This window comes from Epinephelus lanceolatus, chromosome 16 (genome assembly GCF_041903045.1).
Source record: "Epinephelus lanceolatus isolate andai-2023 chromosome 16, ASM4190304v1, whole genome shotgun sequence".
NCBI classification, from domain to species: Eukaryota; Metazoa; Chordata; class Actinopteri; order Perciformes; family Serranidae; genus Epinephelus; species Epinephelus lanceolatus.
In genome coordinates, this window is record NC_135749.1 from 22,341,073 (window position 1) to 22,364,517 (window position 23,445).

Sequence of the window (23,445 nt, forward strand, 5' to 3'; positions counted from 1 at the left end):
GCCACCTAGGTGCACTAAACTGGCCACTGCAGCCCGTAGGAATGTCGTATCAAGATCAAACCAAAACTGGTGTGTTTGACTTACAAATCACGCGCTGACACCCATGACCTAATTCCAACAGGAAGTGAGCTATTTGACCTTTCAAAGTAAGATTTCGCCTGAAACATGCTCTTAAAAAAACATCTCCTCCTACACCGTTTATTGTATCGGCTTTAAAGACGCACACATGCCAGCTCAACTGCTACTAAACAGGTCTTCTGTATAACTTTATCTCTCTCATCATCACATTATTTTCATGATTGGACCAACGGTTTGGGAATGGGAAGAACTTGTTCGAGGAGTTAAATCTCCACTAAAACAGGTCTCTCTGTGTTCTGTCTCTGTCTGTCTCTACTCTTCTGCCAGGTGCACATGGCAACCGCTGTCACACACAAATTCCATTTTAACCCTTTAGGTGCCAGAGTTTATTGAGGAAAATATTCCATTTTCATTTCAACATTTCGAAAGGCTGTGGCTTGAAAGTGGTGAGAGATAAAGGCATACTGTAAATGAGAAAACTATTCATCATGACCCAAAGTTTGTCATGGGAGTAAATTAACTCATCTAATTTGCATTCCGTGACGTCACTAGGCAGCGGCCATATTGGATTTCATAAATCTCAGTAAAACAGCATTTTGAACAGATTCACACAGTAGATTTCTTTTGTTTTGTGCTGTTTTTGTTGTCTCTTCCTCAAAATAAAGGAAGAGGAATCTGATGGGAATAAATTAACCCATCTAATTTGCATATTGTGACATCACTTCTACATACATACAGCTACAGAAAGCCTTCAAACATCAAAACATTCAGCTCTGTAAGGATTTTCTGATGTTTGTGGCAATATGTTTGATATTTCTCAATAATTCACAATGACGACATAAGCTGGGGGCCGAAATGGGCGCGAGTGCGAGGTCCCACCAAACACTGCTTGCAGCTTTAATTAAGGTTTGAAATGAGTATTTCGATTAGCATCAATAGAACTCTGAGCATCTTTGAAAAATAAAATGGCTGCTGTGTGTCATGGGGTGCATCTCAAGTCTCCACAGCTGCCTCCACGCTTCCTTCACTTGCGTCTTTTCCTTTGCATCTTAGCCCCTCCCATCAGGGATGCAAGGAAACCATGGATCCATCCCAAAACCAGATTTAGCATCCACGTTTCTCTCACGTTGCATCTCTTCCTCACGTCTTAGCTCCGCCCTCGTTGGACACGGGGGAGAGATGCGAGGATGAGATGCGAGGAGAGAAGAAACGAGGAGATATATCTTTAGAGAAATGAGACATCCTTTCCTCCGAAGCGTCACGTGAAGCGACGTCCGTTCCTAATGACGGCGGCAGCTGATTACAGCTGGATCAGCTGTCAGGAGGCTTTATTAACAGCCAAAGAAAGTTTTAATGGAGTTTGTGTCTGCACACACATAATGTTATATATACATATATAATAAAGATACAGATACAGTTATCACATAATGTTATATACACAAATATAGGCTAATGATAAACATACAGATACAGTTCTCAGTAGCAGAGCAGCAGTGTTTTCTCTCTGTCTAAATCACCTGCACATGAACAACAACCTGCATACTGTATTTATAATCTGCCCTGTGTCCTGTTAAGAGTCACACAATGTGTTTTGCATCTGCATTTATTGATATTCTGATTGTAAGTTCATTATCTAATAACCCAGATTATGATCATGGTGTCTTTGAACACTGGAAATAATTTATTAGGCCAAATGTTTCAGAGAAAATTAAAATTCTGTGACTCATCCACCCGACGCTCAGGAATGATCAGTCTGTTGGCAAAAGACTTCTGCGAAGGCTGCACTCGTGTATCCTTGCTTCCCTCCCCCCTGAAAGCCTCCTCTCTCCTCGACTCCTTGACTCCTCCGAGTGCATTTAAAGAATTGAGACGTCCTACAAGATGGCGAGTCTCAATCGATTTCTGGGTCAAGTGATCGAGGATAGAGGACAGAGGAGTCGAGGAGGGATATTGGGATGGACCCGAGATGTACCTATGGACTCTGCTGGAGCTTCCTGCTCCTCTTATACCCCACCCCTCTGCTGCCTTTCCTGCACACACCCCTCTGCTTGTTCTCCAGTCAGCACCTCCCAGCTTCTCCCACTAGAACACTGCCCACACCCATTGGCACTCTATTTGCATTGTCTGTCAGCCTATCAGTTGCCAGCATTCACATCCGGCCACACACCTGTTGCTTTACGCTTCAGTGCTTATACCAGTCAGTTTGCCATCAGATCGTGGTTTTGTTTTGTTTGTCTGTACTGCCTCTTGGATTTTGACCTGCGCCTGCTTTACTGTTTTGAACTCTGCCTGATGCCTTTGTGCCTCTGCCTAGATTTTTGGTTTTGACCTCTGTAACAGATCACACTTTGCTCTGCCTGAAAAGAGTGAACTCAGTTTTTGGCTTACTCCTGCCACTGCCCTGTGATCATGTGTGTGCGTCCCTCTCTGATCTGTGACTGCTGTGAAATTAATAAATATACAGTACAGGCCAAAAGTTTGGACACACCTTCTCTTTCAATGCGTTTTCTTTATTTTCATGACTATTTACATTGTAGATTCTCACTGAAGGCATCAAAACTATGAATGAACACATGTGGAGTTATGTACTTAACAAAAAAAGATTGCTCTGATTACTGCTTTGCACACTCTTGGCATTCTCTCCATGAGCTTCAAGAGGTAGTCACCTGAAATGGTTTTCCAACAGTCTTGAAGGAGTTCCCAGAGGTGTTCAGCACTTGTTGGCCCCTTTGCCTTCACTCTGCGGTCCAGCTCACCCCAAACCATCTGGATTGGGTTCAGGTCCGGTGACTGTGGAGGCCAGGTCATCTGCCGCAGCACTCCATCACTCTCCTTCTTGGTCAAATAGCCCTTACACAGCCTGGAGGTGTGTTTGGGGTCATTGTCCTGTTGAAAAATAAATGATCGTCCAACTAAACGCAAACCGGATGGGATGGAATGTCGCTGCAGGATGCTGTGGTAGCCATGCTGGTTCAGTGTGCCTTCAATTTTGAATAAATCCCCAACAGTGTCACCAGCAAAACACCCCCACACCATCACACCTCCTCCTCCATGCTTCACAGTGGGAACCAGGCATGTGGAATCCATCCGTTCACCTTTTCTGCGTCTCACAAAGACACGGCGGTTGGAACCAAAGATCTCAAATTTGGACTCATCAGACCAAAGCACAGATTTCCACTGGTCTAATGTCCATTCCTTGTATTTCTTGGCCCAAACAAATCTCTGTGTGCAAAGCAGTAATCAGAGCAAAGGGTGGTTATTTTGAAGAAAGTAGAATATAAAACATGTTTTCAGTTATTTCACCTTTTTTTGTTAAGTACATAACTCCACATGTGTTCATTCATAGTTTTGATGCCTTCAGTGAGAATCTACAATGTAAATAGTCATGAAAATAAAGAAAACGCATTGAATGAGAAGGTGTGTCCAAACTTTTGGCCTGTACTGTATAACTTTTTGTCAACTGAGTAAAACTTCAACTCCATGTAATCTGACCTTTGACATCCATCATTTATGTTCTTCAAGAAAAAATTTAATCACTGGGAGGTTGGCAAATAACACATTTTGAAATATATTTTCCCACCCTAAATGAATTATAAAAATCAGCAATGCTTTTATATACTACTGGGAAGTAGGTTACAAGGGAAAAACGTGATAAAAAGGTGTTAGTAAAGTCTTGAATTTAACATAGGTTGCGCTTGGCAATAAAATAACCTGTCACTCTCAGTTTTATCTACAAACCTATTAAAAAAAACTCAAGCAAGCAAGATTTAAATCAAAACACTTTTATTATTGTGATGTGAAACCACATAGGTCAGATGGTAAGGTGTAAACTTCCCATCAATAGTGTTTTCCATGCTCATTACAGGGTTTTCATTTTGCCTTCTGCTGTTCTTCGCTCAAGTACATTTTGATATCATCATAGTTTTCCTTGGCAAATCCAGCAAGCAGTCTGGCGAACTCTTCGAAGTCCACAAGCCCATCTTCGTTCTCGTCCACGCGCTTGAACACATTGTCACGATTCTGAGCTCGTTGCTATATTGAAAAAAGAAAATATATTCACCCACTGTGTCATAATACACAAAGTAAAGGATTAATTGAGTTTACTTGTTAAGCCGTGAGGGTTTAGTTGAGATACAATGACACCTTTGACTTGTCTCTGCCATGTGACAAAAGTTTACGTGATTTCGATTTTATTCATTGACCATGCACTTTTAGTGTGTAGAGTGTTCTGCAGAATTCTCAAACAATTGTGATGTGTGTGTTACAAAGTACAATGATTCTTCTCACCAGAAGAGCAGGCAGTTCACCCGCCATTATTCTCATAAACTGCTCCTTGGTTATTTTTCCATCCTCATTTTCATTGCTCATGAAGACGCCCAGCATGGCCATCAAACCCACTTCCAAACAGGACAGCTCCCTTTCCATTGTAGATGGATCTAGACAGATAATAATAACATCAATCACAATCATCATCGCCGTACGGTAAATACCGATAGCTCAGCCTGTGGTACTGCTGCTTATAGCTTTATGGAGAATTGCCATACATACAACTTCACATTTAACAAAGCACTTCTTTGGGTCCTGAGCAACACCTGGACCCCAAACAGCTATATATTTATTATGATGTTTAGACATGATAAGATATAAAACTTTGCTGATATTCTATCTCATTGTGCCCTAAATAACGAATAGAAGGCCCCCAAAGCACCTAAAAAATATGCAACTCAGTGGTATACAACTTACTTACTGTGTACTTCTACTTTAGAGGAAAACATTGTTGGCCTGCTACTGCATTTACCTGTTGTACTTGTTGTACTCACAATACATAACAAATAAAATATGATGCATTATTATTCATTTAACTATCCAGCATTATATTAGAATTAAAAGCTTCACCCTAAACAGATCTTAAGTAAATGTACATTACTGACAATGCCTCTCTTTTACTCTTTACTTTAAGGAAAAGGACTTTTATTGTGTGGTATTAATAGTTTTACTAAAGACTTAATAGTTTTATTTCAGAAGAAAAAGTTTTACTTCTTCTACCACTGCTAATACCAACATTCCCAGTTAGAGAAGGGGACATAAGACATAGGTGAAGACATGCTTGACTCTGTCTGCACCGCCATGCGGTAGAGCATGGATTTAAATAGCAGGTATTATGCACATGCGCACACACACACCATGCACTTGGTGACTTTCTCACTTCCTTTTTGCGACTTGCAGCTCAGAGTGATCTCAGTCAGCATCTCTCCCCCTCTCTCTCCTCTCTCACCGTGTGCACGCAGGCAGGAGAAAATTACTATGGTTAACCTGTTAGACCTGCTTCACTCTCTGCAGAGCTCTAAGGCCCCATCCCCGTCTCTGCACAGAGCCAGAGCACTGTTTGCTTGTTTATTCAAAATGTTTTTATACTGAACATGTCCAACATGCACCACATCCTTGAGCCTCCAGCAATACATTCACCAAGTACACACACACACACACACACACACACACACAGGAATGCAGAATACCTGCATGATTATGAAAGTAATCCCAAAAAGATCTGGATCTAGATTTTAAGCATTTCTCCAAAAATAATAATAAATAAATATAAATAAATAAAAATAAACAATAATGATAATAATAAGAATAATTCACACACCTTAGCCTCTAAGTCAGCCGCACTGAAGTCTGTACCTGAAATCAGAAACCATGCAATTAATGGGTCTTTATCAAAACCCTGCTGGCAGCAGTTTAACAGTCACCAATAAGTGTCAAATATAAGTCCAAGCAATTTTAACAAGCAAAACAGGTCTAAAGATTACTGGAAAAACCACCCTGTAAAAGAAAAGCAACACTAAAATGCAGTCATACAAATTTTGTTCTTCCCTGTTCCTACCTGGATTCAGAAGATGAGTCCACACAGTGAGGAGAGGACAGCTTGTGAGGGTTTTAAACAAGGGGAGCACATTTTGGACCCTCCCAGAACACCAACAACCATGTGATTAAGGTATCCTGTTTAACAAGTCTTTATGATAACAAGTGCTGACAAACCCTGTGACTGCTAAATAGTAATTTAGAGGCATCTTTCTATATCATATAGGTGCCTGATACTTTTATTATGCCAAACAGTGTTGGAGAAACACTGATTGTAATGTCCAACATCTTTATTAAGTGTTTTTAATTGCCTGGTCTGTTTGTCCTGCAGAGGAAGAGACCTCTGCAGATAAATTATCTCATGGTAAAAACCTCCTGAACAATGAACACTGAAGGAATCCTAATGGGAGAAGTTTCAGCTGGTTGCAATCTGCAATCCACGATGCAACACATCCAGAGGAAGGATCTTAGCAGTTACTTAATATTGTGTAATCTATTTTTTCCCCATGGTTTGATGCACATAGACAGCGACCATAATTCATCACTAGAACATGTCATTTGGTGTTCAAATTGATGAAAGGGTCAATCTAATCAGGCCAAGAAAGCCATCTCTGGGGAAGCACTACATTAATACTACATTAGAAGATGATACTTTCTTGCACTATTCGAACCAGGCTGCAGAGCATGAAGAGACTTCAAAAAATTCAATAAATCAGGCAGGGCTACTTTTCTAGTGCAGTTAGAATGCTGCTTGGGTAGTTATGGGCTTACATAACCAAAATACACCTCAGGGGCATAACATGCAAAGTTTGTGGAGTATAGAATTATACTTGATAAACTTTGCAGAATGATGCGGTGTTACAAAGTACAATGATTCTCCTCACCAAAATAGCAGGCAGTTCATGTTTCATTATTCTCATAAATTGCTCCTTGGTTATTTTCCATCCTTATTTTCATTGCTCGTGAAGATGCCGAGCGTGGCAGTCAAACCCAATTTCAAACAGTTCAGCTCCCTTTCCTGCTTTGGTGCCAATGAAAGTGACAACAGGTGCAATGGAGAGGCAAAAAGCTAGACGACCCCCAAAAAGGGAATGGTTTTACATGTGGTGGCCACAGACAGTTGCTCTCTCCTCATCTCATCCTTCCTGACTGATTCCTCTCTCAGTTTTGTGTTCTGCTAGTGTCCTTTTCATTGCTGGTAGCATGAGGCGGTACCTGCAGCCCAATCAGGTTGCACAGGTAGTCCAGCTCCTCCATCATGGCACATCCATACATGGGGCAGCAAGAAGGTTTGCTATGTCTCAAGAGCATGGAGGAGACACCAAAAGACTGGCCGTTACACAAGGAGAGCTGGACAGGGCCTTAGAGGGGCATCATCCCAGCAGCAGCACTGCCAGAGCCCTACCAACATCCAGCAGGCTACTGGTGTGCATTTTTCTGACCAACCTGTCAGAAGCAGACTCCGTGAGGGTAGCATGAGGGTCCGACGTCCTCTGGTAAGCCCAGCACCATGCAGTTTGATTGGCATTCTCCAGAAAACACCAGAATCAGCAGGTCCACCATTTGTGCCCTGTTCTCTTCACAGATGAGAGCAGGTTCACACTGAGCAAGTGTGACATGTGTTAAAGAGTCTGGAGCCGTGGTGAAGGTTATGCTGCCTGTGACATAATCCAGCATGACCAGTTTTGCAGTGGGTCAGTGATGGTCTGGGTAGGCATATCCTTGGAGGGTCACACAGACCTCCATGTCAGAGCCAATTCTCAAACAAATATGTGAAATCTTCTAATGCTTGTTAGCGCCAGTGATGTAGTGATAAACTTTGCAGAATGATGCGGTGTTACAAAGTACAATGATTCTCCTCACCAAAATAGCAGGCAGGTCAAGCTCCATTATTCTCAATAATTGCTCCTTGGTTATTTTTCTATCCTCATTTTCATTGCTCATGCATGGTAGTCAACCCGATTTCCAAACAGGTCAGCTCCCTGTCCACTGTAGATATCTAGACAGATAATAATAATATCAATTACAATCATCATCATCATACAGGTGTCCAACATCTTTATTAAGTGTTTTTACCAGTTTTAATTGCCTGGTCTGTTTGTCCTGCAGAGGAAGAGACCTGTGCAGATAAATTATCTCATGGTAAAAACCTCCTGAACAATGAACATTGAAGGAATCCTAATGGGAGAAGTTTCAGCTGGTTGCAATCTGCAATCCACGATGCAACACATCCAGAGGAAGGATCTTAGCAGTTACTTAATATTGTGTAATCTATTTTTTTCCCCATGGTTTGATGCACATAGACAGCGACCATAATTCATCACTAGAACATGTCATTTGGTGTTCAAATTGATGAAAGGATCAATCTAATCAGGCCAAGAAAGCCATCGCTGGGGAAGCACTGCATTAATTCTACATTAGAAGATACTTTCCTGCACTATTAGAACCAGGCTGCAGAGCACGTAGAGACTTCAAAAAATTAAAAAAAATGGGCAGGGCTACTTTTCTAGTGCAGTTAGAATGCTGCTTGGGTAGTTATGGGCTTACATAACCAAAATACACCTCAGGGGCATAACATGCAAAGTTTGTGGAGTATAGAATTATACTTGCTAAACTTTGCAGAATGATGCGGTGTTACAAAGTACAATGATTCTCCTCACCAAAATAGCAGGCAGTTCATGTTTCATTATTCTCATAAATTGCTCCTTGGTTATTTTCCATCCTTATTTTCATTGCTTGAAGATGCCGAGCATGGCAGTCAAACCCAATTCCAAACAGTTCAGCTCCTTTTCCTGCTTTGGTGCCAATGAAAGTGACAACAGGTGCAATGGAGAGGCAAAAAGCAAGACGACCCCCAAAAAGGAAATGGTTTTACATGCGGTGGCCACAGACAGTTGCTCTCTCCTCATCCTTCCTGACTGATTCCTCTCTCAGTTTTGTGTTCTGCTAGTGTCCTTTTCATTGCTGGAAGCATGAGGCGGTACCTGCAGCCCAATCAGGTTGCACAGGTAGTCCAGCTCCTCCATCATGGCACATCCATACATGGGGCAGCAAGAAGGTTTGCTGTGTCTCAAGAGCATGGAGGAGACACCAAAAGACTGGCCGTTACACAAGGAGAGCTGGACAAGGCCTTAGAAGGGCATCATCCCAGCAGCAGCACTGCCAGAGCCCTACCAACATCCAGCAGGCTACTGGTGTGCATTTTTCTGACCAACCTGTCAGAAGCAGACTCCGTGAGGGTAGCATGAGGGTCCGATGTCCTCTGGTAAGCCCAGCACCATGCAGTTTGATTGGCATTTGCCAGAAAACACCAGAATCGGCAGGTCCACCATTTGTGCCCTGTTCTCTTCACAGATGAGAGCAGGTTCACACTGAGCAAGTGTGACAAGTGTTAAAGAGTCTGGAGCCATGGTGAAGGTTATGCTGCCTGTGACATAATCCAGCATGACCAGTTTTGCGGTGGGTCAGTGATGGTCTGGGTAGGCATATCCTTGGAGGGTCACACAGACCTCCATGTCAGAGCCAATTCTCAAACAAATATGTGAAATCTTCTAATGCTTGTTAGCGTCAGTGATGTAGTGATAAACTTTGCAGAATGATGCGGTGTTACAAAGTACAATGATTCTCCTCACCAAAATAGCAGGCAGGTCAAGCTCCATTATTCTCAATAATTGCTCCTTGGTTATTTTTCTATCCTCATTTTCATTGCTCATGCATGGTAGTCAACCTGATTTCCAAACAGGTCAGCTCCCTGTCCACTGTAGATATCTAGACAGATAATAATAACATCAATTACAATCATCATCGTCATACAGGTGTCCAACATCTTTATTAAGTGTTTTTACCAGTTTTAATTGCCTGGTCTGTTTGTCCTGCAGAGGAAGAGACCTGTGCAGATAAATCATCTCGTGGTAAAAACCTCCTGAACAATGAACATTGAAGGAATCCTAATGGGAGAAGTTTCAGCTGGTTGCAGTCTGCAATCCTCACTGCTCGACGCCACTAAATTTCCCTAAATCTTACACACTATTCCTAGAGTGCAAAGATGAGCAGTCAGACTGTACGTAGGCCTACATAATGTTACATTCACATCAATTACATCCAGAGGAAGGATCTTAGCAGTTACTTAATATTGTGTAATATATTTTTTTCCCCCATGGTTTGATGCACAATAGACAGCGACCATAATTCATCACTAGAACGTGTCATTTGTTCAAACTGATGAAAGGATGAATCTGATCAGGCCAAGAAAGCCATCGCTGGGGAAGCACTGCATTAATTCTACATTAGAAGATACTTTCCCGCACTATTAGAACTAGGCTGCAAAGCACATAGAGACACTGTGTGGGTGTGAGTTTAAACTACCAGTCAGTCTGGTGACCTCCTCACCCAACACATACCTTCAAAAAATCAGGCAGAGCTAGTTTTCTAGTGCAGTTAGAATGCTGCTTGGGTAGTTATGGGCTTACATAACCAAAATACACCTCAGGGGCATAACATACAAATCTATGGAGTACAGAATTAACACAGAGATGGTTCGGCAAGAAACATTCACTGGATTGTCAGCAGTGTTGTAGTGGTTGTTGATGAGGTGGGTGTAGTATTAGGTAGGGCACAATGTCTCCATTCTCTAGGCAGAGGTTGTGAATGGTGCAAATGTTGGGCGGGTCTTCATCATCCCAAAGACACTAAATATTAGGACTGCAATGACCTGATTGGATACTGCTCAATAAAATTAAGGGAATAATCATCACAGTATAACACCAAGTCAGTGAAACTTCAGGGATATCAATCTGTCCATTTAGGAAGCACAAGTGGTTGTGAATCAGTTTCAACCGCTTTGGTGCAAATAAAAGTGACAACAGGTGCAATGGAGAGGCAAAAGCAAGACAACCCCCAAAAAGGGAATGGTTTTACATGTGGTGGCCACAGACAGTTGCTCTCTCCTCATCCTTCCTGACTGATTCTTCTCTAGTTTTCAGTTCTGCAAGTGTCCTTATCACTACTGGTGGCATGAGTCGGTACCTGCAGCCAAATCAGGTTCCACAGGTAGTCCAGTTCTTCCAGGATGGCACATCCATACATGAAGGTTTGCTGTGTCTCCCAGCACAGTCTCAAGAGCATGGAGGAGATACCAGGAGACCAGCTGTTGCACGAGGAGAGCTGGACAGGGCTGTAGAAGGTCATCAACTCTGCAGCAGGGCCGGTATCTGCTCCGGTGTGTGAGGAGGAACAGGAGGAGCACTGCCAGAGCCCTACAAAATGACCTCCAACAGAATAGGTTCACACTGAGCACATGTGACAGGCGTGAAAGAGTCCGGAGACGCCGTGGTGAACGTTATGCTGCCTGTAACATCATCCAGCACAGCATGACCGGTTTGGCGGTGGGTCAGTGATGGTCTGGGAAGGCATATCCTTGGAGGGTTGCGCAGACCTCAATGTCAGCCAGTGATGCCCTGCCTGCTGATAGGTACAAGGATGAAATCCTCAGAGCGACTGTCAAACCTTATGCTGGTGCAGTGGGCCCTGGGTTCCTCCTGGTGCAGGACAGTGCCCAGCCTCATGTGGCCTGAGTGTGTAGGCACTTCCTGGATGATAAAGGCATTTATGATATCAAAAATATCATATCAAGTTTTGCAAAAATATACACAGTCACACAACAGAATTGGCAAGTAGCCTATGTTACACTAAAAATAAGATTGAATTAAATGTAAGGCTGCTTTACGTGTAGACAGAACACAGCTCCAGCAGCTGCATTTCTGCATGAAAATATATTAAAAAACAAAAAATAATCTGCCGGCAGCACAGAGCTATGTGTGAAAGGGGGTAACATGCCAACTGGTGACCAGTTGAATAGATAAAAGCTAGTAATTATATGAATGGGAATTGTTTCAGTGAACAAATAGTCATGAAGATAATAAATTACTATTTTAATTGTATTTTAAAATTGTATTAATAAAGTTTATTCTATTCTACTCTATTCTATACAACAGGATGTAACTACTACGTTAGAATTTACAATGTTTGCAGTTATAACTTAAAAGTTATAACAACATACACACTGCAAAGTAACAACAACAAGGCTGTCCAGGTTGACCTCCATCTATGGCGAGCTCGGCAGGTGGCGTGCTATAAAGTAATGTTCACCATTCCAAACTGCATACTTTTCTTAGTTCTTCAAATTTCGTGTTACACACTGTGACGGATATAGGAGCAAGAAGGTCAAAGTTCAAGGTGCAATGTTACGACGAAGCAGTATGTCCTATTGTGTCCATACTGCATGCAATAGTATATACTCGTGGAAGAGAGAGCCTGAGTTTTCTAGAAATGTTGACCAATCAGAGCAGACTGGACAGCCGCTAAAACGAAGTGTTTCAGACAGAGGGTGAATACAGGTGTTTCAGCACAGACGGTATGAAAAATAATGTGCTTTATGCACATTTAAACATGTTCTAGTAGAAACACAACATACAAGGTTGAACCTGAAAATTAGCATGATATGGGACCTTTAACATAGCATTTAGATATTGCTTACATTTGTACATCCTATGATGTAGCCTAGTACGTTTGTGAAGCTAGACAGAGACGCTAATTGCATAGCCTTAGCTAATGGAGATGGAAAAAGTATAATACAAAGATACAGAAAGAAAAAAGATTAAAGATACTTAGAGGTTGTTGGCTCATTGTTAATGTTTTAATGGTTTCATAAGAATGTAAAATAGTATAAGAATATATCAAAGACTGAAACCGAGTAACTGACTGTTGGTTAGCTGTAATAAAGTGACGACTTTTGTGTCAGGCATTTTTCCGGGACTACTATTTCAACCGGTGGGGTCCTTTGACGTCATAAACCAGCGCCAGTTGGCTGTTAGCATACAGGCTGACATGCATGTTGCAGTTATCTGACAGGTGATAGAGGAATAATTGCGTTTAATGGTGGAGGTGCCGAAGCAAAGACAGCAGTGAACCTTTGAGTGATTTATTAGGATACTGTTTTTTCAAGGTGGTGAATTACAGTGTTGAATAAAGATGTGGAGCTCAGGCCGCCGTGTCCTTCAGGATCTGTTCATCCAGCCGGCTGTCAGGAGTTTCTCTCTGAGTCCTGCTCAGGTCAGTGTGTTCTCGCTTTTTACCTGAATTATAAATAATCTCTCAGGTAATTGTTTATGATTTTGTTAAAAAGTGTCTGCTAAATTGTGTGGCTAAATGTTCAATAAAACATTTTACAGACCAGTCAACAGGCTTTTTCGGCTCTTGGTAAATATTTAAAAAAAAAAAAAAATGACCTAATGTGATTAGGTCTGAAAGTACAGGTTATTTGCATTATCAAGTAATGTGTTGGCTTTATATAAATATACAATTGATTTAGTCTATAAAATGTCATTAAATAGTAAGAACATCACTATCATACCAAAAAACATTCAAATTAAAGTGATATGAAAAAACAACAACAACCCAAAAGCCAGATCTAACATTTCAGAACCTATAACCAGAATAAATTGTAATCTTTTTCCATGAATTTATATAATTAATCAGTAAAACTGATTAAATAAAAATAAACGTACTTAGTCAATTATCATACTTTGTTGTTGATTATTTTCTGCTTATCTTCAAAACAAGTTGTTGAATCTCGTCAACACCCTGCATTAGATCTAAAGATTCACCGTATCATCATATTGTCAGTGTCAACCAATATTAGAATCAATAAACAACATTAATGTTTTATTTTCATTGCTGATATTTGACCGAAACAAAAAATGCTATCTCATGGTGGGTATGTCTGAAACTCCACTTTTCTTGCACCTGTATTTGCGTTAAGTCTGACATAAATGAAGCGTACTAACAGTTAGAGAACTCGGTCCACAGAAGCATATGGGTCCATCGTCAATAACATCCTCTCTACAGTATTCTGTAGTGAGCCTCCATGACAGCAGCTTTATTAGCCTGCTGAAGAACACTTATAATATGAAAGAAACCATTGCATCCATCACCTAATTAATGGCTGCATGACACAGTGTCTTTGGAAAAGATCAGATTTTTCATAAGGGGTTCGACAGACAAATTTCATAGCAACTTGCAGCCCCTGATCAATTACGTAAAGAGCCAGACCCCCCCTTTCCCCACAGTGACTACCTGGGTGAGACAGTTATTATATATAACAGTTGGATCCTCCATTCTTGCAGAGCATTGAAAATCTCCCAACAGCTTATTATGCAGCTCAGTGACCCATATATATTCACTTCACTCTCTTAAATTTTTTTTATTGTATACCCCACGCATTATTCTCATTAGTAACTGATATGTGTTGTTTTTATTGTTGTCATTATAATTCCTCAGCCTCGGATAAGTGAGGTGGGAGGGGGTTTATCATTGAAATAACTCATGTCACTGTATGGTTATGTGACGACTCCTGAAATGCTAATACAATATGTTCATTTAACAAAAAGACATAACAGCAGACTTAAAAGTTTGTGCTCGATGTTTCCATAGAACACAGTTGTGGTGGAGCGCTGGTGGCAGGTGCCTTTATCTAAAGTAGGAAGTCCGCCGAGGCTTCACCCTCGAAGACACAGAATCTACAAGTTGGTTGAAGACACCAAAAACTCTCCGCAAGAGAAGATGGAGCTCATCCTGACTCAGACAGTACCCAGTGAGTATCTGCAATGCTCTCAACACATCACACAGACCTCAGATTTTTAGAGTTGTCACAAGAAGTAAATGAAATGTATTTATATCATTTCTTTGCACCACTGAAACTCTTAATATTATGAAAATAACTTTGTCCCTACAGAGCTCGGTGGGCGAGGGGACACTGTGTTAGTGAAAAAGTCCATAGGCAGAAACAAGCTGCTGCCCCAAGGTCTCGCAGTGTATCCATCACCGGAGAACAAAAAGATATTTGAAGAGGAGTTAAGAGTGTGTACTTCATCTTAATACTGTCATTTACTTCCCCTCATATTTTATAGCAATGTATAGCTGTTAATCATTGTCACCTTTTTTACCAACAGCTTCTGCGTGAGGGAAAGCCAGAGGAAAGACAACAAACACGCACCGGACTGTTGGTGAGTAATCTAAAAGCATTTTTTGCTACTTAGGTTTAATGCTGAAGTCACAGTTTTTAAGAGATGAAAGGAGCAACAGACTTACCAGCTGTACTGTTTTTTTTTTTGTTGTTGTTTTTTTAAACAGACAGTGGAGCTCCTTAAACGCACCATGCTGAGGATACAGAGAGTGCCCTCAGATGAATTCCAGGTCACCAAAGAGGTCGTCTGCAGACACTTTCAAAAGAGGGTATGGCCGTCTTTGTCTCTGCCTTTTTTTTTTTTTTTTTTTTTTACATTTCCCTGTTTAAGAAAGCGCTTCTGCTGAACATAGAATAATAAATAAAACTTTTCCTCAGCTGGGAATTGTTGTGCCAACTCACGCACTGACACTCCCGTTCGAGTCAGTCAAGGACTCGGGTGACTACTGGTGTGAAGTTACGGTAAGAGACATTCTTTTTCAGTGCATCACGTTAAGGCTGCACAATATATTGTTGTTTTTTTTTCTCGTCATTGTGATGTCAATTTGCATGATAAACTCACTGTGAAAAACTGATTGCACTCAGGGATTTTGAGTTAGTTGAAAGAGAGTATCAGTAGACAACAGATGGAAAGCTTTAAGGCTTTTTTTTCTGCCAAAGACCACACTGCTTATTTCTCATATTCTTATCTTTCAGGTTAATGGATTAGACACAGTTCGCATTCCCATGTCAGTGGTGCCATATGAGGACCCATCTGCAAGTTATAAGCGGCAGCTGAAAGCACAGAGGCTGCAGCAGGAACAGGCGACCGCAGATCTGTCAGAAGCAGCTGCTGAGCAGGAAGCTGCTGTGAAGGCAGTTTCTGGTGCATCAGTGGAAGCTGAAGCAGGGAAAGACTCTGTGAGTCAAGTCAGTGAAGCCACAGACTCGGCAGGCGTCTCTGCTGCTGAAGATGAAACGGCAGCGAGTACACAGACGAGTCAAGACACAACAGCACCACCAAGTGACAGCCTGAAAAAAGAGTAAAGGACTCCAAATGAAGATGTGCATAGAACTACAAATGGATCTTGTTTACCTGTAATACACATTATACATGCATAAAAACTGTTGTCTGCGTAATTATTGAATTATTAACATTTTGGGGAATTGCAGTGTATTACATGTGAGCTCTAAATTATAGTCGGATAAACTGATATTTCATAATCTTACGGTATGTAACACCTGCATCATTGTGATACCAGACATAACCACAGACTACCCTGTTGCATTCAGAGATATGAAGCCATGAAGGGAAAAGATTTATTCATTATTTTAAACTGCACAATATGCATGACAAAAGTATAGAGTAAACAAAAAGATTTTCCCAGCATGCCAACATGTGGGTTGTACGCTTCGTAAATTTCTACATGAACCATGCTGAGGTCGAGAGACAGATATGTAATTAACCAAAGAGTGCTGTGAATGTCTGATTAATTTTAAGGCCCTGACACAAGCCGACAGTCGGCTATTTGTCAACGTCACGCCATTGTGAGTGTCTGTCACCATGGCTTTTGCGGTGTGTCCTGCAGCGATGGCTGTTTGGCCAGTGCTAGGTGTGCTAATCCAAGAGACAGCAGAAATTTTGCAATATTCTCCTAAGCTGGAGAGTGTGGCAGGATTTAGTTTCACCGCACTGAACAGTCCTATATCTGGCAGTGGATAAGCCACTTACACAGATTATTTTTTACAGCACAGTTTTCCGAAAATTGGAGCAGCACAGAGAAATACAGTTACAGCCTCTTCTTAACCACCTAATGTAAAACATAAACTTGATATGAAGGCATTTGCCATTTAGAGTATCGTCTGGCTAAATGTGTTGCATCACTGCCAATGGCACACTACTAAAAAGACTCATCATGGGGAATTAGGAGAAAACAACTGAATTTGTAAGATGCATGTTGGATGCAGCAGGTAAAACTGAGGTTCCTGTTTCATGTCAAAATCAGATGGTTCTCTGGCCTGATGGTTAAAGAACCAGCTGGATGGGAAATGCATGTTTGGTTCTCTGGCAGTTCATTTATGTAAAACATATTTAGAAAAAAATGCTCTTTCAAAGCTTTGAGTTTTCAATGCAAGAATGTGATGTAAATAAAAAATACAGGGATGAAAGAACAGCAACACAGACAAGTTTTACATCCTTAATTTAATGAGTCATTAGGAGCAACTGCTGCATGTGTATTCCAACATCTTTATTTCTTAATACAAAGTTGATTCAGCGAATAAATATGTAACGTGTCACAGCTTTCTACTGACTCCAGTTCATTTCTCATTTGCATCATTTTAAATAACATTTGCCAGAGAACCAAACCTGTTTTGTAGAGTCATCTGTCTTTATCCCACACACCAAAAAGGAGTCACACATCTGCGTTCACTGTATGAACAGGAAGCACACACTTTCAAAGGAAAACATTTATAATGGCGACTTGAGGGTCACGTTACACACGTCTGCCACTGACTGGCCACAGGTACCTTAAAAACAGTTGTATTTTTATTTGTAGGTATAGAGCATGTATTAAGTGTAAATTACTGTGAAAGGAGGTTTAACGGCTGTGGCTGCAGTGACACTGTAAGAAACGGTCGAACAAAAGAACTACTGAATAATAGCAATTCAACACAAATACAGGAAGGAGGGAAAAATCTGTTATAAAGGTGTGTATAGTTTCTTCCCGAACACAAGTCTTCCCTTTGCGAGGGGAAATCTGCAAAGCTCTACTCTACTTTCTGATGCAGGGTTTCCACATGCCACCAAGAGTCCACAATATGACATTTAGAAACCGTATTTGGCCTGTGTCTGTCTGCGGGTTAGCTTGTTGTCTGCCCAGCTGTTCTTCAGCTCCAACTCACGTTCCTTTGCCTGCATGAGAAGAAAAGCAAGTAAAATTTTCCACAGGAAGAAAAAGGATGCAGTCAACTGGCCAAACCGTGTTTTTTTAATTAAATTTAAAGTGTTACAATTTGAACACGCTTGTGGACAGGGTGAGATCTGTACTCAGTATGTATGTCTAATTATGGGGTCAGTACCAGAGTTATCACAGGGAAATCCCATCTTCAGAGAAGCCAAAAGCCTGACTGAGTACAAACACAAATATGAGCTCTGAATACATCCGTCTTAACAATATTCCTGTGCACTAATCCCTACTCTCATTACCATCTGGGGTGTGTAAAAATAAAACACTCCACATGACAGTAGAGCCAATTACTCTGAACGTTAAACAAGAAGCTACACGAGGAGCAAAGACAAATTTGGCAACTATTTTTAGCTTCCTTAAATGCCATGTGTGGGCTCGCCATCTTGCAGATTATAAACCAGTTGGCAACACAATGCTCGATGTTTGCCGTGTCCAAACAAGCATGGTGGTCGACAGATTGGAGCTGAATGTGTGCAGACATGTCACACTGGAAATGCAAGACTCTTGGAGAACTCTTGACTCACACCCTGCTCTGTATTCCCTTCATAACTAACTTCAAAATAATGTATGAATTCTGCCAAGCTGGTCGAGTAGTTAGCTGCAATATATTCTGTTTGTGTTTCATTACATTAATGAATCTAACTGATCTCTGAATCACTGTCAACAGACGTCCCCACAGATCCTAGCAAACATGACAATATGATAGAATTTACAACCCACAAATCTGGTAAGTATAACTTGGGCTTTAGGAGCACTCACCTGATGAATGAGATATGTTATCTGATGCTTGCGTCGCTGTTGTCCTGTAGGCTGCTCTCCTTTTTTCTGCAGACATAAAAAGGTAGATGTTACATTAAGTTAAATGTGCTGTAGTGAACGTGTTGTTTCTTTGCAAAACTGACTCTTGAGAGCAATCAGGACATGTTCCACAATATTATCTTTGTAACATCCCTGTAAGTATGAAGCCCATCTGCATGTTGTTGTTTGGTATAACCCTCATGAGTCATATCACAAAGCCACAATCTTCCTTTTGAATGTTCTCGTTAGAGAATTAAGAAACCTGTCTGTTGAATCAGGCCATGAAGTGTTTTTAGTTTCAACCACATCAAACATTTTTAATGGCTCGAGGGCTTTAGGTGTTGCCAGTCTCACCGGAGAATCATCAACAGTGTGTGAAAGCACACAACATCCAACCACATTCCAAAAGCCACACAAAAAAAATCTGAGCATAAACCTTAGCACAACTTTACACCCAACCCTGTCAGTTCTGGGCCACCAATGCAAGATGCCCCCGGTGATAGAGATCTAGTCAGGTCACCTTGCTGAAGGACTGACGGGTCTGCTTCTCTTCTGTTATGCTCTTGGTCATCCACTGCTGGTTGCCGCTCAGCTGGTCGTCCCCTTTGATCTCCAGAAACTTGACCTCCTCTTTGCCCCTGTTCCGTTTCCCTTGCAGCCGCATAAACTGAATCACAGGAAGAAAATGCTCATGTCAACTGAACTTTGTTTTAAACTTGGCTTGATGCAGCTGCAAAATTAATTATTAACCCTCTTGAAAAAGTATGGAGTTATACAGATAGAAGAAGCAGCAAACTTCTTACCGCTTCGTCATCAAACATAGCAGAGTTGCCGGGCTCTTCAGCCTCTGCCAATCCCGCGTCAGGATCTTGGTAGTATGGCTCATTATAATACCCCTGTCAACAGAGAAAATGTTTGGGATGTCGCTTGAAGTGATGTTCTCTTTTGCTGGTTTATATCTTTTTACTGTCTACAGTCAGTTATTAGACTGCTCTCATTTTTTTAGTTTGTACAGGGAGGCCTCTTGCTTTCTCTCAACTGCTGCAGTTCAAGCAGTGAGCGTACTTGGGATGCCGACAGCTCTTCTGTGCACTCAACTAATGGATACTCTGCATGGTTAATGTTTTTGAATGGCAAAACGAGGATGTCACTGCATACAGGTTTCCATGATTGCAGTCAGATCTGACGAACTCGAGTAATTCAGGATTTACAAGAGGACTGTTTTTGAATTGGATTGACCTTTGTTAGCTCATTTTTAAACACTAATGCCTCAAGTAAATTTAAACACAGTCAGAATATTCAGAATCTAAAGCCATCCTGCTTACATGTACATGAAGTAGTCATGATTACCTGAGGGAGAGCTTCTGGGCCTGGCATGGGCTGCTGATACTGCGGGTATTGACCTCCCCATGGACCAGCTCCCTCACTGTTCCCCCCAAAGTCGAGAGGAGCATCTGACTGACCTGGCTCATCTGCAGGTGCAAGAGGAAGAGGCTCTGCGGGGGCTCCTGGCTCAGGGTCTAAGCTTGGGACGACCGCAGAGAGAGGCTGGGAGCTCTCGCCCAGAGAAAAGTAGTTCTGTGGGGTTATGTCCTCTTCGTTGTCCTGGTCATCAGTGGCTATTTGTCTAGCTAGCTGCAGGGCGGCGGACTTTGCTGCAGCTTTGATAGCAGAGGGAGATGCACTAGAACCAAGCAGACCTTGACCTGGGGCTCCAGGCTTGGGTCCTTTGGGTTCTTGGCGCTTGGTGAGTGTGTGAGGAATCAGGGGTCTATCCATCTCTTTTACTGTCAGGTTTTTGGGTTGGGGAAGAAGGGAGGACAGGCCTGAACCCTGGAAGAAGCAAGCAATATGAATGGAAACAGCTACATCCCTGACATTTTATATTGTCTGTTTATGAAGCAGAAGGATAAAATAATACTTATGTGTCATTGATTTCCATATTGACGTATTTTTAGCCGTACGGAAGGAGTGGAAATGTTTAGAAGAACATCAAAAGAGACACAAATGAGGGAGGTGGCAGAGTTAAATCTAAGATGGCATGTGTACTGTAAACAGCTCTGTCAATAACTAGAGAGTTTAAATGCAAAACACTCTAGATGCTACAGTAGTTTAACTCCAGTGGGGGGTTTTGGGACACAGATAAGCTTTTCATCACTAGTACATTACCCCATAATGTGATAATCAGAAGGTCGTATATGACGGTTTCTGTGGTAATTCATTTAAAACAGGTCTGAGTGTTGTTTAAATATTCTTGAATAAAAGTATTTGAGGTAATAAACAATTCAGATAACTGTGAATGTAACTGCACACAGTGAGATATTCATACCTGAGGTTGTAGTTTTTTCTTTGCTGGTTCATCATCATCATCAGAGTCTGACTGTGGACAAGAAATACATAGATTATCAATCACAACTTGGTTACATACCATAGGAGAGACAATACGTTAAAAGGGAACTCACATCCCGTTTCAGGATCTGTGGTACGGTGATCTTGACAGGCTCTGTCCTCTTCTTCGGTTTAGGTAGACTGGACAGTAAGCCTCCTTTAGATGGCTGAGGATCCAGGTCATCGTTTGACGTGCTGTCTCCTGCTGAATGGATCGTTTTTGTCTCCTTTCTTGGTTCACCGATTCCTCCGACCGATCCTGGCTTTTTAGGTGCAGGAAGGAGTGAGAAGAGCCCACCTATGCTGGCTTTGCTCTCCGGTGCGGAAGAAGTTGAGGTGTCCTCTGAGTCACTCTCATCACTGCTGCCATAAGCGACTAAAGACATGTTTGCTGATGTTACTGAAGATTATTAATCTGAAGGAACTCGTGGACATGGATAACCACTTCCCTTTGATTTGGTGTCGAGAAGCCGTTCTCACTTTCAGACGAGTTTACTTCAATTAAAGGTACGATAATCTTTGATGATTATAGCCACAAAGACTAAAAAGAGCTTTTCAGTGAGCTTATTAAATCAAAGGACTGTCCCAACTTCGCAGCGCTAACTAACGTTAGCTAGGCCGCCGCAGCCTACGATATTAATTAACTGACCGTTTCTGGCGTAAACGAACTCAATTCGTTTCAGATCTGTTGCAGCACATAAAACGACACTGTTCGTTGCAGCACTTGTGATTTACATCACAGAAAATGAGCTTTTTAATCCATAGACTCCATCAAAACATTCGCCTCGATCATTTATGATTGAAGAAACGGCAACTGCGCAGCTTTTTGCGCAGCTTTTTTCTTCTTCTTCGGTTTGTTTTTCGGTTGTTGTTCTTCTTCCTTGAGTTTAATGACGGTTGGAAAACAAGCGTTCAAGCGCATTACTGCCACCTACTGGACTGGAGTGTGTAGCAGTCGATGGGCAGGAAACAAACAAACAAATAAATACATAAATAAATTCTCTCTATTATTCCCTTTTTTCTTAAATAATCAAATAGAAGCTTACACATGCTCCTTGATGCTCCCCAATGTAATACTGCACTTTCCCTCAGTTAGTCATGTTATTAACTGCCTTCTTTCTTCTTTACTGCTGCAATCCATTAGTACATGTTTGACTGTTTCCAGCTTGTTACAGTGTGCACATAGTCCAGTAGGGTGCTTCCCTATTCCATAGAGGGTGTCATTTAATCCTGTGTGTCCTATCCTCAGACAGGTAATGATCATGTCTTTCCTTGGGCTCCCACTGTAATCTGCCAACACCTACATGTTTCTGAATACTGTGAAGATGTCTTCCTGTGTCGCCCAAGTCCCAGTGTTCCTGCCAGGTTTTGTGCATACAGTCCTTTATTATGGTTTTAACCTCTGCTATACTTAGTGGCACTTGCATGTCAATTAACTGTTGTTTTAATGATTGTTTAGCCAGTATGTCTGCTTTTTCCTTTCCTTACACCCCACGTGGGCAGGAACCCAAAGGAAGGAGATCTCTACAGTTTGTTATCAGTTGGGAAACAACTTCAAGGCATTCACGCCCCCAGCAGACAGAGTGTGTATCGACATCAATCTATGACAAAATAAAACAAAATACATGAGCCATTGTTACACTGACTTTTCAGGTTTGAACAGAGTTGAGTTTACATTCCGCAATTAAAAACTTACACATGATGATCCGATTCCAGTATTTTTAGACTAAATTTGACAACTTTTAGGCCAAAGAAATCATAGATTAAAAGAATACTTGACCCACAAAATGACCAGTTGTGTATCAGTTAGTCGTGCCATGTTACCTTGCATTTGTGAACAAAACTTCATTTTTCTCGCATGTCTACACGAAAAATTGTCAACATATTAATTTACTGATTGATTGGGGACTGCATTTAACAACAGCAAAACTATATCAAAACATCCCTTTACAAACACAAGCTGTGCAGTGTAAATGGACAAAGGAGACTTGGATTATACTGCGTGAGTTGTGTGAAAGTCTGTAAACAGATGTTTTGATATAGTTGTTCTGCTGTTGAAGGTGGTCCCCAGTCAGTGAATAAATGTTCACTGTTTTCCGTGGAGGCATGCAAGGAAAAGTTTTCTTCACAGATTCAAAGTAAAACAGCATGACTGATTGATATACAAATGGTCATTTTCTGGGTGAAGAATTCCTTTAATAAAGACTTCAGTATTCGGTGATGTGGTGGTTAGCACTGTCGCCTCACAGCAAGAGGGTTCCTGGTACGATCCCGGGTGTGGGAGCCCTTCCGTGCGAAGTTTGCATGTTCTCCCTGTGTCAGCGTGGGTTTTCTCCGGGTACTCCGGCT

At 41.5% G+C, this 23,445-nt stretch overlaps 2 protein-coding genes and 1 long non-coding RNA gene across 3 annotated transcripts; 1 reads left to right on the forward strand and 2 right to left on the reverse strand.

The window, feature by feature from the left end:
- Positions 1-3,844: 3,844 nt before the first annotated feature.
- On the reverse strand, positions 3,845-6,075 carry LOC117263931 (uncharacterized). Its single transcript, XR_004502223.2, has 4 exons — positions 5,963-6,075; positions 5,726-5,760; positions 4,366-4,514; positions 3,845-4,110 (listed from the first exon to the last, which is right to left on the reverse strand). It is a non-coding gene; the product is annotated as an uncharacterized LOC117263931 (long non-coding RNA).
- A 6,730-nt stretch (positions 6,076-12,805) lies between these two features.
- On the forward strand, positions 12,806-16,066 carry mrpl9 (mitochondrial ribosomal protein L9). Its single transcript, XM_033637580.2, has 7 exons — positions 12,806-13,050; positions 14,431-14,590; positions 14,732-14,856; positions 14,949-15,002; positions 15,130-15,231; positions 15,341-15,424; positions 15,659-16,066. Exons 1-7 carry the CDS (start codon positions 12,970-12,972, stop codon positions 15,986-15,988), a joined length of 936 nt encoding a protein of 311 aa, XP_033493471.1. The 5' UTR covers positions 12,806-12,969; the 3' UTR covers positions 15,989-16,066.
- Positions 16,067-16,226: 160 nt separating this feature from the next.
- On the reverse strand, positions 16,227-21,937 carry prcc (proline rich mitotic checkpoint control factor). The gene is made up of 7 exons (XM_033637579.2): positions 21,171-21,937; positions 21,038-21,088; positions 20,059-20,541; positions 19,512-19,604; positions 19,229-19,375; positions 18,670-18,735; positions 16,227-17,855 (listed from the first exon to the last, which is right to left on the reverse strand). Exons 1-7 carry the CDS (start codon positions 21,480-21,482, stop codon positions 17,769-17,771), a joined length of 1,239 nt encoding a protein of 412 aa, XP_033493470.1. The 5' UTR covers positions 21,483-21,937; the 3' UTR covers positions 16,227-17,768.
- Between the last annotated feature and the right edge of the window lie 1,508 nt (positions 21,938-23,445).

Excerpts from the sequence above, each read along its gene's own strand:
- prcc (XM_033637579.2), bottom strand. The coding sequence starts at position 21,482 with ATGTCTTTAGTCGCTTATGGCAGCAGTGATGAGAGTGACTCAGAGGAC. Across the intron at positions 21,089-21,170 it reads CACAGATCCTGAAACGGGAT|TCAGACTCTGATGATGATGA; the intron begins GTGAGTTCCCTT and ends TCTTGTCCACAG. Across the intron at positions 19,376-19,511 it reads CTATGTTTGATGACGAAGCG|TTTATGCGGCTGCAAGGGAA; the intron begins GTAAGAAGTTTG and ends CCTGTGATTCAG.
- mrpl9 (XM_033637580.2), top strand. The coding sequence starts at position 12,970 with ATGTGGAGCTCAGGCCGCCGTGTCCTTCAGGATCTGTTCATCCAGCCG. Across the intron at positions 13,051-14,430 it reads TCTCTCTGAGTCCTGCTCAG|AACACAGTTGTGGTGGAGCG; the intron begins GTCAGTGTGTTC and ends ATGTTTCCATAG. Across the intron at positions 15,425-15,658 it reads ACTACTGGTGTGAAGTTACG|GTTAATGGATTAGACACAGT; the intron begins GTAAGAGACATT and ends CTTATCTTTCAG.